The sequence below is a fragment of the Cibotium barometz genome, chromosome 16 (assembly GCF_041138505.1).
Source record: "Cibotium barometz isolate CiBa-2024 chromosome 16, ASM4113850v1, whole genome shotgun sequence".
NCBI classification, from domain to species: domain Eukaryota; kingdom Viridiplantae; phylum Streptophyta; class Polypodiopsida; order Cyatheales; family Cibotiaceae; genus Cibotium; species Cibotium barometz.
The window spans coordinates 58361347-58377533 of record NC_141061.1 but is presented as its reverse complement, the minus strand read 5'-3'; the positions used below and the strand labels follow the sequence as shown (position 1 = coordinate 58377533).

The following is a 16187-nucleotide window of genomic DNA, read 5'->3' as shown; positions in this document are numbered from 1 at the left end:
TGATAAGCTTATTAGACTAGCTATTATCTGGATGCCTGGAAGATTTCTATGCAATTCAAAATTTGGTTTTTGTAAAGCCATACATGAAGAGATTGATGCCAAGTTCAAACAGATTTAGTGTGGAGCGAGCACGCGAGTCTGGAGTTCAACCAGGTCATGGCTATGCCTTGCTACAACAAGGCCACTCTATTACACTAAAAAATGGCCAAAAGGTGGTTATGTTCTGCTGCCTGTGTTCTATTGATCGAGTATTTTCTTGAAAATTTGATTGTTAGCTTTGCCTTTTCTTTTATTGGAACTTTGAAACACAACTGTGATGATGCACAAACAGGGCGCACACATGCACTGCCACAAGCGCGTGCCACGCACACGCTTGTGCGCATGCACATGTGCACAAAATTCAAGGTTAGCGTCAATCTCACCCAACGTAACTCATCAATTTGCAGGTTTCTCCATCAGATGTGTTGAGCCATCCTAGAAGAGGCCGTAAGATAGGTATGTGAGGGGCTAGTAAGAATTAAGGCTTATAATGATTGATTGTCCAATTGTTTCTGATCATGTTTAGAGGATCATTGGTAGACGTCACTTTGTCCACATGTCTCCGTGTTTCTGAACCGCCTCTTTAAAGTCAGCTTTTGGTTTAAATTGGTAGAATAACAACTGAGCCACACTCATGATTTGGATGCAGTGGTTCTAGGTGATACATACGACTCGGAATCTTTGATTTTGGCAGCTAGAGGGGCAGATGTGCTCGTACATGAATGCACTGTTTTAGAGGAGGATGCAATGGAGGCAGTTAAGAGGTTTCATTCCACTGCTAGTGAGTTACATCATCAAATATACTTGTCAAAGAGTATTGAAAGGTAGACGGGGTTTTTTTTTTTTGGTCCTCTCTCTTTCACACCACCTTTTGTATTGTACAGGCATGGCCGGACAATTTGCTAGAGCTACCAATACAAGATGCTTGGTGCTAACACATTTCAGCTGTAAATATGAGGTACTTAAGGCTTTTCTGGCCTGATGTGATAGTTTTACTTTCTAGGGTGGTATGTTAAAAAGGTCACCTGGTCTTGGTGTTTCAGGCTAGGCCAGACCGCATTCAAGCTTCGGTAAAAGCAGCTCAGATTGCTTTTGGCAAGACAAAAGTTTTGGCTGCAAAGGATTTGCTTGCTGTCACAGTCTGCCAAACAGATGAGCCAGCATAATGACCAATGGCTTATCTTTAGAGCTTCTACTCCCCCAATGTCTTATCTTTAGAGCTTCTACTCCCCCAATGGCTTATGTTTAAAGCTTCTACTCCCTTAAATCGCTTATCTATTATATTATAAGAGCTGTTGTTGTCTTGCACATGGTGCTCATTCAAACTGGCTGGCCCATCGTCTTTATGAACTTCAGTTCCCTCAACAACTAAGGATCTATTTATGTAGAAGCAAAATAGTCTGATTGCAGAAAGGAAGTTATGGAGAGTAAAGCTCAATATTTGATTGATTTCTTACAACAAATGGTGGCTCCTTTGGCTATGTGCTCCTTGGCTGGGAACTGACATGGCAAACATATGAGAGGCTGATTAGCACTGGTGGAGAGAGAACTCTGAAACCGTGGATTGCCGTTTGGTAAGTTGACCAGATTGGTTTTCCCAATCAGCCCACACAACCAATGCAACACTTCATCTGAAAATTTTTGACCTGATGATGGACCATATCGGTCCCTAAGTAGACCTTGGAACCTGAGGACAGTCTGTCCTAGGTAGCTCTCTGGTTTAGGTTGTGCCTTCGTGAGGACACATGTAAGTTACTTAACAGTGGTGAGCAAGCTACCTTCTCAGAGGATTACTATATAAAGGGTTCAGATCCTCTTGTTTCAATTTTTAAAATTACAATTCTCTCACGTGCCTTGTACTACTGAAGGTGGTCATATCATTGGCATATCTTCATGTTTGACACTTGCATATGTAAGTTACTTAACTGTGGTGAGCAAACTACCTTCTCAGACCTTCAAGGAGGCCAAGGCTAACCTTCTCAAAGGAGGCCAAGGCTAACTATACAAAGGGCTCAGTTCCTCACTTTTGTTCCAGTTTTCAAAAATACAAGCCAATGCCTTGTACTACTGACAGTGGTTCGATCATTGGCATTCCTTGGTGTTTGATGTCACCATTTGGCCACCCAAGTGGTCCTCCCCAGTCTCGTGTCATTTTTACGGGAGGCCAGGCATCCTTTGTGCCGTCCATATTAGGGCCAGTGCATAGAACCAAGTGTCCGACATCCCTGGCACAAGCATGCTTTCCAGTGAGCGATCGGAAATGCCTGTGTTTTACAAGTTCCATCATGGCAAAGTTGCATGTGCACACATGTTTGCGGGTTTCAAACTGTTTTTGCGTGAATTGTTTTCGTGTGATTGCATGTCGTGTGTATCCGGTTCAGGGGTAGGAGACGCTCGCCCGTAAGCCGTGCGGTGTGCCTTATCTTGTGACGTGGTTTGTGGCACGCGAATAGGTGGTAAGTAAAGCCTAAACACTTGTTTTATTTCAATGAAATTTTATATAACTTTGTAAGTTCACACAACCATTAAAATCGAGGGGCCCAATTTAATAATGTGCCCAGGATGCAACTTAGTAAAGTATATGGGCCGGAGGAGATTGGAGAGAAAGCTAGCCATGCTCGCAAGAGATATCTTATGAAGAAAACTATCTACCTATCAACACAAAATACCTTGCTGACTACCCACAGTTCCTTCATGCATATCTCAAGGCTTTTCAGTTGAGTCCAATTGTTTAGAAACCGGGGGAGATGTCACTGTTTGGCCACCCAAGTGGTCTTCCCTAGTCTTGTGGGAGGCAAGGTATCCTTTGTGTTACCTGTATTGGGGCTAGTGCATGGACTGGAGTACCCGGGTCCTTGACTCATGCTTCCAGACCTTGAAATGCCTGTGTTTTACAAGTTCCATGAAATGGAGATTTCTCCATTGCAAAGTTGCACTTTCACACATTTTTGTGTTTGAAATTGTTTCTGCGTGAGCTGTTTTTGTGTGAATTGTTTAGGGTGATTGCGTGCCGTGTGTGTCTAATTCATGGGTAGGGGGTGCCCGCCCATGAACTGTGTCTTTTGACGCGGTTTGTGGCATGTGAGCATGTGGTAAGTAATGCCTAATAACTTGTTTTACTTCAATGCAATGTTTTATATCTTTGTAAGTTCACACAAGCATTCAAATTTTGGGGTCCAATTTAATAAAGCACACATGGTCCAATTTATAGAGGGTGTCCTTCTCATGTGTAGAGGATGGTGTGGACATCCAACACAGGACCCCCTCATGGGCACCCACACAGTTAAGGCACCTGCACATGGTTGGTGCATGGATCCAACCTATTATGTACCTAATACTAATCCTCATGATTAGGGCCTAATTTGGTAGGGTTATGGGGACCTTGAGATTAGAAAAAGCAGGCAAATATGGGAGGCTAAGGCTCATTATTAATAAATCCATGTGAACTAGCTATTTATGACTGGATGATTATTTATATTAGAAGTTATCACTATATAAGTGGGGTGTGAGTTATTATCATGAGAGACTAACCGATGGTTCTGTGCTTGGACTAGAGTAGTTAGACTCTTGTCGAGCACATGCAGATCACAGATAGAGCATGTGTACAGAGCTCTAGTGGTATGGTTCGCTAGGGCTGATTTGGCACGGATCTGTGGGAGTGAGCCTTGGCCCTTGGCTCAGGGGAGATATGCAGATGTGCACAGAGAGGCGGATGCGGAGTGTGGTCGAGTGCTGAGCTTGCTTGCACCTTTCTATGTTGTTTGTACTGATATTATGTTCAACCCATAATTTAGGTGATTTCTTGGAAGGGTCTTGCAGTTGGTGTCAGAGCGAACTTAAACACGAAGGCAAAAAAGCAAGGTTTGCATGGTTGCAAGTATTTCGAGAATTCCATGTGTTTTTCTTGTGATAGTCGCGATCAACATATGCATCATGCATGGACTAAAGAAAAGTAGCACATATGTGTGTACATCTATATGGTTGTAGTTGTGTATGGCGGGTGTACAAGAGATCGACCAAGGGGCTGCACAGTGGGCTGATTTCAATCACACTAGAGCATGGAGAGAATTGCGTTCAGCATGTACGCAAGCAAGGCATCAAGCCGTACATTGATGTGGCTGTCCGTACAAGTGAGTCGTACAAGTGTGCGTCACTTTTTTTTTTGATGAGTGGCAACTTTTTGTTCAAGTTGTCACCAGAGGAGAGGGAGAGAGGGTTGCGTTGAAGAAAAAGCATGTGCAGGCTTAATAACAAAAAAAAAAGCATAAATCCTTATTCAAAAAGGGCACTTGTTTTTTTTTGGGGGGGTGGAAAAAAGCTTAGATTGCTTTTTTGGGGAAAAAAATACACAACCTTTTTGAAGCCTAAAGCGGGCATATCTCAGCCTATAGTATTTCTCTTTCCATCACCAAGCTTTTGCCAGTGGGCAAGGTTTGGGTGTGTACATACATGCTTTCTTAAGACTTGAAACACGGTTTTTCTCCTTGCTTTTCTTATACCCTCACGACTCTATTGAACCCAAGGTATGATCTAGATCATTATGAGGAGCATCAATGGATGTATAGACATTCCTAAGCTTGAGGAGAGTGGGGAGATAAGAGTGGTAGTAAAAGCATACTTTGATATTGAGATTACAAAACTTTGGGGAGAGATGCTTAAAGAAGTAGTTAACTCTCTTGCAAAACTTGAGGGGGAGTAGTTAACTCTCTTGCAAACGGGTGGTTTTGAACCCACCTTCTTTTGTGATACCTAGTTTTGGCGGTGGCTCTTCTTTTGCATTATCGTGTTATGTGGATGAAAAGAGGAAGCGGACTTGTGAGACTGAGGAGTTCTAGACTCTTGGTTGAATTGATGGAATGCTCACTTGGAATTCCACCCTTTCCCAAATAATGGAAAGATATAGAGGTATGAGGGTCCCTCAAGGGGAAGGTCTTGACAAGGGTTTCTCAAGGAGAAGGTCTCGAGACAAGGGTTTCTCAAGGAGAAGGTCCTGACAAGGGTTCCTCGCTTGTCTTTTGTGAAAGACTGGAGGGTTGGTTATGTAGGGTGGGGGCTTGGCTTAAACATGCTGAGGAAGGCCCTAATCAGGTGAAGAAGGGAATTGAGGGATAATGGGTTGAATGAATTCGAGGCTCAAACTTTCTTCATACAAAAGATAAGTTCGATATGATGGAGTTCGATTTGATGGCAAGACTTGCAAAGTTTGTTTCAGACGACAAATATATGGATGTGTTCAAGTCAAGAGCTTTTCTTAGCCTTGCTGAATCAAGTGTCGTTGGGTCTTGCCTTCGAGTCGCAAATGCAAGCATGGGTACATAGATTGGCATGGGTACATAGATTGGCATTGGATGGACCACATGGTCAGACGGACTACCGAAATCTATGGATATAAGTGTCAATGGTGATATGATGTGTATGAAGAGTGGTTCAAGGAAAACATGCAACTTTGAAGGGGGAGTCTGTTAGTAAGTGGAAGCTAATTTGGGTTTCAACTTCTTTTGGACTTTCTAGTTGTTTAGCCTGGGCAATACAAACTAGCTGTTCTAGTATGGTGTGGAAGCTCTTGGACTCTCGGCCGATCGTTTCTCTTCACCATCCGTTTGGGTTCCCTTCTCGGATTTTTGCGTGCAGGCTTCTCATTGTGGGCCATCTTATTGTGGTTTTGTTTTCTTCTCCTGTTTTTTTTAATTTTTTTTAATTTTTGGCAATGCGAGATTTTTATTTGTACCAAGCAGTGTCCTTAGGGATGAGAGCTTGCTTGCTTTTTGGTTTTGCTGTGTGCTTGTTCTTCTTCTTCTTCGTTGTTTTTGTGGCTCTCTCTTTTTTTTTCTGGACATCCAGAAGACATTGACAGCTGTACATTGATTTGTCTCATAGGTCGAGTTCGGCCTCTAGTAGACGTTAATACAGCTTTCTTTCTTCTGTCTTTCTTTCGCTTTCTTTCTTCTTTCTTTCTTTCTTTCTGTCTCTCCCCCTCTTGTTCCCTTTCTTTCTTTCTCTCCCTCTCTTCTTTTTCCCTCTCTCTCTCACACAAGAAACAACTTAGAGAGAAAAAAAAAACACAATTAAACAAACATTGCCTAGCCCTTGCGTGCGGATAGTTAACACGAAAGTTATGGGCTTCTGGCGATGGATCTCTTTGTAGCCAGACTGGATTTGTGGCGTCAGTGTTAGGAGTGGGAGACGGGACGGGCTAACACTGAGGCGAGGGCGGGTGAGGCCGGTATGTGTTGCTGTGTGGTGGGTAGGGCTCGTCCCTTTGGCTCGCCTTCTTATTTTTAAGAAAAATAAGGTTAAAACAAACCCGGTACCCTCGCGTTAAGCTGTTTTGCTGTGGTATGTAAAAGACATTAAGAAGCACAACGTAGGAATGGAAGTCTGAATACAAAGGGTCAATTGGAATGCAAAGGGTTGGAATAAAAAGGGTCAATCCAAGAGATTTTTTCCTCTTATTTTTTAGAAATCTAGGATTTCTTTTTTCTCTCCTCTCCTTGTGCCTTCGTTGTCCATAGTTAAAATGTAATAGATAAATGAGAAAATAGAAAATAAGGCCTTTTGAGAAAAAATAAAATAAAATAGGGGGATGGAAAAAAAGCGAGAGTCATAAAAAGGGGGGGATATTTTAAAAATCTAACAAAGGGTTCTTTTTTTAAATTTTCAAAAAAGTATGTGTGTGTGTGTGGGGGGGGGGGCGTAGAGGGGGATGTGCACATGCAGGGGGGGTGTGTGTGGATAAAGTGGGGTGTGCACATGCAGGTGGGTGTGTGTGTGGATAGAGCGGGGTGTGCACGTGTGCTTTGTGTGTGTGCTCGTGCATGCAAGTGTGTGCACGTGTAGGTTTTTAGAGGGTGTGAATGAATAGTGGGTGTATGTGCGGTTGTTTGTTTGTGCATGGAGAGAGGGTGTATGCACATGAGAGTGATTGTGTTTAAAGAGTGTGCATGTGCGGGTGTGTTTTGTGTATGTGCACGTGTAAAGAGGGATTGTGAATGTGTGCACATTTTATGTGTCTATATGTGAATTTGTGTGTGCATGCACAATTGTGTTAGTTTTTTTGTTTTTGTTTTGTTTTGGTTTTTAGGATTTGATCATTCCCAATAGATGTACATGCACAATTGGTAGGAGGTATTCTAATACATATGTACAATTGGGGTTTAAGTTTTCTAGTTGACCGAGTGGCTCATTGAGCAAAGGCAAAAAACTGCTTGCCCATCCATACGATAAAAGCTTTGATGCCACCACCACGAGCTTTACTGGTGTGCTTGATTGATCTTTGGATCTTTGGCCTTCTAGCTTTCCAACCTTGGGGTCACTTGGCAGTGGTGCAAAAGAAGTGTATGCGTGGCGCTCTTAGAGTTTTAGCACCATAAGTGGTTCTTCATTGATGGGGGTATGGCCATCACAATGGATGTGGTGAAATGTCCAAGGGCTCTTTTGAATGCTTTGTTGGTGGTGTTGGCACACGAGTCGAAGTGGCAGAGTTGGCTTTGCTACTCTCCACTCTTGCTTAAACTTTGGGGGTGGCGTAGGTCTCCACTCCATCTTGGATTGAATGTTTATAGAGGTATCCACTCTATCTTGGATTGATGGTGTGTTTGTAGAGGCTTGGGATGCACAGGTTTCTTTGACCTTGGAACCTAAATATAGGGGTTCCCTTTGTAGAAGAAGCCTTGAGCTTCCAATAGCTTGTTGGGATCCATCGAAGCGTTGCCTGCTCTTGGATGGTCTATTACACTTGATTAGTGGCCTTTGTCTCTGTTGGTAAGGTTTTGGATCTCCATAAGGTTGAGGGGGGTGGTGACATGTTAAGGCGAGAGGAGTGTTGAGTGTTAGGGGTTACCTTAGGTGTGATGTCTTGTAATTAGATGCTTGTAATTAGATGACAAGGCTAGGGTTCAAGGTGTCCTCGTCAATTGCCCAGTAAGGGTATGGTAGCCATTATGTGGGGAAGCTTGAGTGTTGTGGTTCTTCTTTGCCAGTTGAGTGTCGCGATCCATCCTTTTTCGAGGTTGATGCACTCTTTCATTGTACCTAGAGGGGTCTCATAAAAATTACATGACACAGGTCTAGGTCTAATGAGGAACTCCACTTTAAAATAATTGCAGCCATGGATTGAGAATTGTTTACAAAACGGACGGTAGTTATGGATGGTGTGAGGGATGGGTTTCCTCCAACTGACTACACAATTGGTGGGCCACGATCTATCCCCTTTTAAGGATGATGTAACTGACTACACAATTGGTGGGCCACGATCCATCCCCTTCCGAGGATGATGCATCAAGTATGTAGGTAAGATCCATCCTTGAGGTTATGACTTGTTGTAATTCAAAGGCTTAGAACCAAAAGTTTCATTAGCATGATTATGTCAAGTATGATTGCAAACTAAAAAGGCATGTGTTGTTGGACATCCTTCCACCACGACCCATCCCCTTTCATTGTACCTACAAGATTGTACCTACAAGGGTCATATAAAACTTACAAGACACAAGTTTAGATCCAATGAAAAACTTTTATTCAAAATAACTGATGGTAACTATAGATTAGGAATAGTTTATCGCACGGTGAAGGTTCACAATGAAGGTCTACGGATGGTGTGAGGGGTGGGTGGCCTATTGAGGTCCATATCTTCAAAGACTAAGCTATGAGACTAGTCCTAGTTTTAACTAACCAAGTTGGCCATTCAACTAGATGGTGTTTCTTGGGGAAGTCTAGCTTAAGGCAAGCAAGTTTCACCATTGCTTCGGTTTCACTTGCATCCTGAAGGTTCGATTTGTGTACATAGACTTGTATGCTTGGAGGCCTATGGCCTCTTTAGTTCCTTTTTTTGTTGGGTAATGTCCTCAAGGTGTGATCTACATTTTTTGTTGGCTATGGTTGTCTTTTCTCCTCCTTTTTCTTATGGATTTGATAGAGCATGTCTTGGGTGAGATGTCCATAGTAGCGTTTTAGTTTGTTACCGTTGAAATAACCTTCTATCCTAGCCCCATAGGGTCTCTATTTTTGGTGTGCCTTAAGGATCAATTTCTGTGACTCGCTTGGGACTTTGGCCTCTTCTAGCTACTTCCATAGGCTGGCGTTCCTGTCGTGCAGCATGTGTGTTGTCAACAAATGGCAACGCCATATCTTCTGTTCTTGTTCCCAATTGGTACTTGAGTTTTTGTTTGTTATTCTTGACACTATACATGAATACCATGTCTCCCACCTTCATGCATTTGTCCTTTAGTTAGGTAGTAGTTAAACCATTACTTGCACCATAGTTTTTAAACCATTAAGCCATAAGTAGATCACAATCTTTGCTTTCTTGGTTTCTCTAAGGTGAATAACCTGTTTGTGAGAGGGTTTTCCTTGAGGTTATGACTTGTTGCAATTCAAAGGCTTAGAACCAAGTGTTTCATTAGCATGATTATGTCAAGTATGACTATAAACTAAAAAGGCATATTGTTGGACATGTTGGACATCCACCTTGTATGCAGTGGGGTTGGCCCATAGAGGAGAGTGCAACTTGTGTTCCCAATCGCTTCTTCTCGATGCCTTACCGTCTTGGTGAGAATGGTGCACAAAGTCTTTTTGTGCTCTCGGATTTGGCATTTGCTTGTGGGTAGTAAGGTGTCGACTTTCTATACACCACAAGAAATTCTTTGAGCAAGAAATCCACTTTAGAAAATGCGTACCATGATTGCTCACTTTTTCTAGTAGGCAAATGAAACAAGTAATCACATTTTTGCACCAACTTTCTATGTAGCTTTGGTCTTAGCCCATTTTGTGAAGTAATTGGTTGGCGACTATGATGAAGTAAATTAAATCACATTTTTATAAAGGAACTTGGCAGTAGATCTTGCACCAACTTTCCATGTAGCTTTGGTCTCAAACAAACTTAAAGCCCCATTTTTTAAATGGTTGTTCGAAAATTATGAGGGTTAGGGGCATATGATCCTCCTCTTGGACCATGGCTAACCTTTGGCATTCATTACACTGCTTGATAAATTTACCTACATCTCCAAAGAGGGTGGGCCACTATAGTGTAGCTTGGAGAACCTTGCAAGCTATCATTTTCGTGAGAAAAGATTCCTATGTCTATGCCTAGAATGGGCTTGCTCACAAGAACGACAACAAAATCATTCTCATCAATGCATTTCCTCATGATTCCACCTTGACCCTTCTTGTAAAGCATTCTTGGGGGGGCCGCCTTCTTGATGAGGCATCTAGATTTCTTGATGAGATAATCAATTGGGAATCCATTGGACAAGAAACGGGCAATGTCCACATCTTCCACTGCTAGAGGGGGTTCTTTGCCGTTTGTAATTCTAGAAAGGTGATCCGCATGTGCATGCACTGATTCCTTTCACATGGTGATAGTGATATCAAATTCTAACATCCATCTAGTGATGCTCCCAACAATGGTGCATGGCTTGTTCACCAAATAAAATAGTGCTTGTTCATCAACGTCATATGAGAAGAAGCACCTTCTCCCCATGAATCTCTGCACCCCCTTGTAGTTGATGGGTGATGGAAATTCCAAGATTTTGCTGATCTTATTCTTGTTTGTGGAGAAAGATCATTCTTGGAGATAATGTGTCCAAGAAGGCCACCATGTTTAACCTAGAATTGGCATTTGAGTGGGTTCAATGAGATACAATAGAGTTGGTATCTCTAAAAAAAAATCTTAAGATGATGGGTAAGGTGCTCCTTTAACTTTAAGTACACACAAAGTTCATCAATAAATATCTCCATCTTTCAAAGGAGATCCTTCAAGGCTGTGTACATCAAGCATTGGAAGGTAGTGGAGGGCAGGCCAAGTAAAAAAAGGCATAACATGATAAGCGTAAGTTCAAATACTATCTTGTATTGTTCGTTTGGTGTAATAAATATGGTCTTGTATTTTTCATTTGGTCTTATCGTTAGTTGTAAACTTCTACTCTCCAATGGACTATGCTTGCACCTTCATGGGTTGGTGTGTTTTACCACTTCCAAAGGAATTTCCTTCACATCAATGTACTTCTAAGCGAAAACATCTTGAAAGTATTTGATGAAGGCTAACAATACTTCATCTTGGTTGGGGGGATAGGTCTTTGGCAATAATAAATACTAACTTAGGTTCTTCACTAGGTACAACAAGGTCTACTTCTTTGACCTCAGTGAGGCCTTCATATGAACCATGAGGCTTTCTACTTAGGCTTCTTTGAGCCTTATCATCGTGTACCACTTGTTGAGCGTCCAAAAGGAGCTGACTTGTGGGACCTGATGATGAGGAACTGGCCGGAGAACATAGGCTGACAGTAAAAAACTAATACACTCACAACCGTGACAGACGACATCACATATGTCCACCTATTGTAATCATATGTACTTTATTGTAGCAGTTTGATAACAGAATGAGTCTTCTAATAGTAAGAACAACGTCTGGATGGGACAAGAAGAAGGTCCTTCCAAGATACTAAAGAAGGAAGTAGTGCAGTTAGGAGATAGATATATAGAGGGATAGAGAGAACAGAAAACATAGAGTTAGTCTAAAGCAGAATAGTATTGTATAAGCTTAACATTAATACAGAGCACTTAAGCTTTATTTATTGTGTACTGTCCGAGTGAGTGAGTGAACTTTGTGATTCTGTGTGCATTCTCTAATTAGGCTGACGGTTGTGAGTTCTGAACCCATTGGGCTTAGGCATTGATAGAATTGCTTCTAACTACTAGTAACTGTCTTGCCCATCGACGGATCGACCACTGACACTTTGGTGATGCTGCTGCTTTCACTCTCACCATTTTATCTCACGAAAGGCAACATTCTGGCACAACACTCTAGAAGGGATGAGGACTTCTTGTAGAAGCAATAGTAAGACAACTCATTACCCAGTCTCAGTGCAAAATCAATTGCAGCAACAACACATCCTGCTTGGCTTGGCGAACACTCCACATCTCCCCATAATTCACTAGCATCAAATGGCTCACTAAGGTGGAAACAACAAATAACCCACCTACAAGTGTAAGAAGCCTAAAGACCTTGACATTCGTCGCTTGTGAAATTCGAGACTATGTGAAAAGTAAATCACACTCGAGCCAATGTTCCTGATGAAAGGAAATGGGACCAATTCCAGGCCACATTCGGAGATATACCAACTCAATGGGTGTTAAGGAATAACACACTACCTTGCACACAAGAGAGAAAGAAGAAGAGAAGGATACAGAGAATAGAACTTGGCCAACCCTATGAGGGTTAACTCCTCGATGTGAAGCCACTAGGGGCTCACTCCACATTCTCCTTGTGTCACCCAAGAAGAGATCCAATGCTAGGTAGAGAGCAAGAGGGAAGGAGTTATGGAGAGCTCAACCTCTACCTCATGCCACTAGTATGCAAATGAGACATGGTAGATAGCAAGAAAAGGGTAGAGGAGAAGACAAGGGAGAGCATTACCAGTCCTACTTACATACACCAACAATTTAAGCATACAAGCAAGCAAGAACACAAGCAAGCATGTAACCATAAACTCAAATGAGAGAGAGAGAGAGAGAGAGAGAGAGAAGGCAAACTCAAGTGAGACAAATGGGATTTTTCCTTTCATATTTCATAAAATGTCTTATATGCATGAGCTTATATTTACAATGTCCGATCGCCCATTTAAGTGGGGGAACCAAAAATAGTCTTCCTAGTTTCACTAGCTCTATGTACATCTATTTCTCATGATACACAAGCCGTAAGCTCGGTCATCCCATGTCTCATATACATTCAACGCATTGTGCGGTTACAAAAAGATAGGTTACAAAGGGGCGTAGTAGCCACGTGAAAGGTAATGTTAACCGGAGTGGGTAACATACCCCCTCCCTAAAGCAGGTCCGTCCTCAGAACTAGCCGAATCTATTAGTAATAGATGGAGTAGGTGCGGATGAAATCCCAACGTGAGGCAGGAGCAGGAGGGGCTCGATGGAAGACCCAATAGCTGGTCCAAAAAGTGGTCTCCATCATATCTTCAAAAGTTTGAAGGCACCAAGCGAGCATCCACATAACTCGCTCATAATAGCCGTAGAGATGCTTGAGGGTGGGCCCTTTGTTGATATCAAAGGTAAGACCTTGGGCGCCTTCAAAGTAATGGTCCCAGTCTGGAAACAACTCCAATAGCATGATGATAAGATTGAAGAACCGAATGGTGGCGATCATGGTTGGGGGTCGGGGACTTGGTCTTAGTGGGCGGATGAACTCATGGAAGCACTGGACCATAATTTATTCAGTGCATGGATGCTGCGTGGACGGGGGAGCGAACCACGAAAAGTTGAACTTTAACTTGGGGTTCTTCATCTGCTCTTCATGAAAGACGCTCCAGGCCCATCCATCGTCGGTGAATTGGGAGGTAGTCAGTGTTGATTCTCAGTGTGCGTGGTGCGTTGTATAGTAGGTCTCCCAAATAAATGGTTTGGTGAGGAATGGTTGCTCCAGTTGCTTGCCCGTGAGATCGATTGTTATGGGGAGATCAGTGGTAGGTGGCCGGTGGTGGTAGCCCCCGCACGTTTGGGGTGGGTCGTCGTGCCACTAGTGATGATGCTTTGCATCGAGGTACGAGCGAAGGACGTTGAGATACGAGGCGGTCAGTGATGTGGGTAAGGGGCTGTCAACAACCGAGAAGGATGGCTATGGCTTGCTTGAACTCCATGCGGTCGAGGGGAGCACGCCAGTTTAGAGGGTTGAGCGAAGGGTTAACCTCCTCACGTGCTCAGATGGTGGTTGTGGTAGGATCTCCCTTTCTTCTTCGAGGGTTTGGGTGGGTGTTTGCTGAGCCGACAATGGGGGTGGAGGGGTTGTTGATGTTGAGGGTCTTGTGGCAAGGCTGGTGTCTAGAAGTGGTGGGGTATATCCCTGAATGCGGTGTGCATTCCTAAGTGAAGGGATAAAGAAGGTGGGGAGAGGGAGGTGATGGGGGTGGAGTGGGAAAATGAAGGGGGGGAGAAGATGGTGCATGAAAAAGAGGAAGGATAGAGGTGCCTAAAGGGGGTGGTGATGGTGGGGATTGGTTATTGGGAGGTGGAGGATGAGCTGAGTGGGGTAGGAGGTGGTGGGGGAGAAGAGAGTCCTGGGGGTGGAGGTGGCGAGTTGCCCTTCCCATCATTGCCTCCGTTGTTGTCATCCAGGGCAGGGCTAGCTCCAGCGGCGTCTGTGGGGCCATGGGCATGAAAGAATGTAATAGCAGCAGCCTTATCTCAGCGGGAACTCCCATGGGAAAGTTACGTGTGTGTCATCAAATTGGTAGATGCCAGTTGCTGCCATCACCTCGATCTATTCAAAGCACGTGTGGTAGAGAACCAGCAAGCCATCTTTGCGGAGTATGGTGGGAGCCTGGGTCCGCCCTGAAGAGAAAGATAGGCACTCTTGACTATGTGCCACCCAAATGTTTGTAGATAATTGAGTGCCCCTGTGGAGATTTGCGAGAGAAGTAGGGGTGGGGGCATAAGCCTTTCGGGAGCAATAAGTCGATTAGGTCGGCTGGGTGGTCAGGGTCAGAGGGGAAGACTGCATTCATTGGAGAGGCAATGTTTGTATCTCAAAGCCCAAGTGATCTTGTACAGAACAATATCTTTTTCTTTTCTCACTCATATTTTGTAGATAAAAAACCAGGTTTATTTGGCAAGCTAGAAGAGATCCCCAACCCCCCTCTTAACAATCCCGAATGGCCCAAACCTGATGCTTGGACCATCTTATGCTTAAAGTTTAAGATAGTAAGTGATATCAAGACATCACTCAAGTTTTCAAAGGCATCTAGGTTAGTAGGGCTAAATTGGTTTTATCCTTTACATGTTTTTGTGCACATGTTCAATTCCATGCCAATGCACCAAACAAAAACAATGTATATTTGTAAGGACGTACGGTCTGACCTCATTCAAGGATTACTAGGAGAGGGTTGGCAGGTTAATGAGGGGTCACATCAAGGTGATGTGTACAAGTGCAATGTAGTAGATTCTACAGTGTCTTTCAGGTTCTTGAAGGCACGCTCTATTTTGTACATGCATCTGCACTACCAAAGATGGATGCAAAAGCACGGGACATGGATCCCACTTCAAGCCTCAGAAGAAGAAATTATGCCTATTGAGGTAGCTGTGATGATGCAAAATGGATGGATTGAGTGAGTGGCAGCAAGCAAGAATTGGAGTCTAGCAGACCTGCGTCAACACTTTAGCATCATGGGCTTTCATAATGTGGAAGAGTCAAGTTTCAAGTTGATGAGAAGAAAGGTATATCTGATTCCACTACATGTCTAGAATTAACCCTTACACTTTCTGGTTATTGTGCCACTTTCTATATTTTTACAGATTGGGAAGCGTAAGGAGGGGACAACCATGGTCTCAGAATCATGGCAAATGGGGGACCTTGAATTTTCAGCAAGCAAAGTGCATAGCCCTACCAACACATAGTAGGCATGTGGAAGAGCTTGAAGATGAACTGAGTATATGGAAAAATAGCCTTTGTTTTGATGCACGTGAGGGGCAAGAGTTTCAGGATCAAGGTGAAGGCAATGACAAGCTTTCAAGTCAACAAGGAGATGGAGATCAACATGAAGTAAATGTCACAAGAGGGGCAAAAAATGAAGACATTATAACAATTTTAGATTAGATGACATGCTTGTAATTTTGTAGCAGGCTCTTTTTTAACCAATCTTTATTTAATTCAAATTTTAATATTTTTGCAAACTGTATTTTTTTTAATCTGGCGGTCTAGTGTGAAAAGGCCAAACTTTTAATTTTAACTATAAATAGACAAAGGTGCCTTCTTTCTCATTTTCACCAAGCACGAACTCACACTATCTCTTTGCATTCACATGGCTACCCACTTTGACAACTTCCGTGAGTTCCTCTCCACCACCCCGTGGGGGTGGGCAAGAGCGAGCTCTTTGTCATGTTCTCTCGTGAGGTCGACTTTGAAAAGTCGCTCGCCCTTGCATCCCAACATTATGAGATGCAGATTGCATACATGGAGCAATACTTGGCTCCCCACTCCATCTCCTTTCCGCATTGCCGCAATGATCGATGGGTGCCTGTTGAGCTGCTTAAGTACATTCAATAATATGCCCGCCCCTACATCCAGCGCCTTGAATGCTTCATCGACATCTGCATCCCCACAGGAGCTTACTGTACCTTCAATAAGCAGGAGGTGAAGAGGTTGGGGAAGG

The 16187-nt window shown here is 43.3% G+C and overlaps 1 protein-coding gene across 5 annotated transcripts in view; it reads left to right on the top strand.

Moving 5' to 3' along the window:
• The window catches only part of LOC147630785 (uncharacterized), a 34780-nt gene extending 32907 nt beyond the window's left edge, over window positions 1-1873 (top strand). For 3 of the 5 annotated variants that reach the window (XM_086810769.1, XM_086810771.1, XM_086810772.1), the window contains exons 8-12: window positions 113-212; window positions 447-495; window positions 689-820; window positions 924-997; window positions 1083-1873. In XM_086810769.1, coding sequence (XP_086666895.1) covers window positions 113-212; window positions 447-495; window positions 689-820; window positions 924-997; window positions 1083-1205 — 478 coding nt within the window. In that variant the 3' untranslated portion in view covers window positions 1206-1873. The remainder of the gene's footprint in view (window positions 1-112; window positions 213-446; window positions 496-688; window positions 821-923; window positions 998-1082) is intronic. The other 2 variants (XM_086810770.1, XM_086810773.1) reach the window with 2 other exon arrangements.
• Window positions 1874-16187: the final 14314 nt, after the last annotated feature.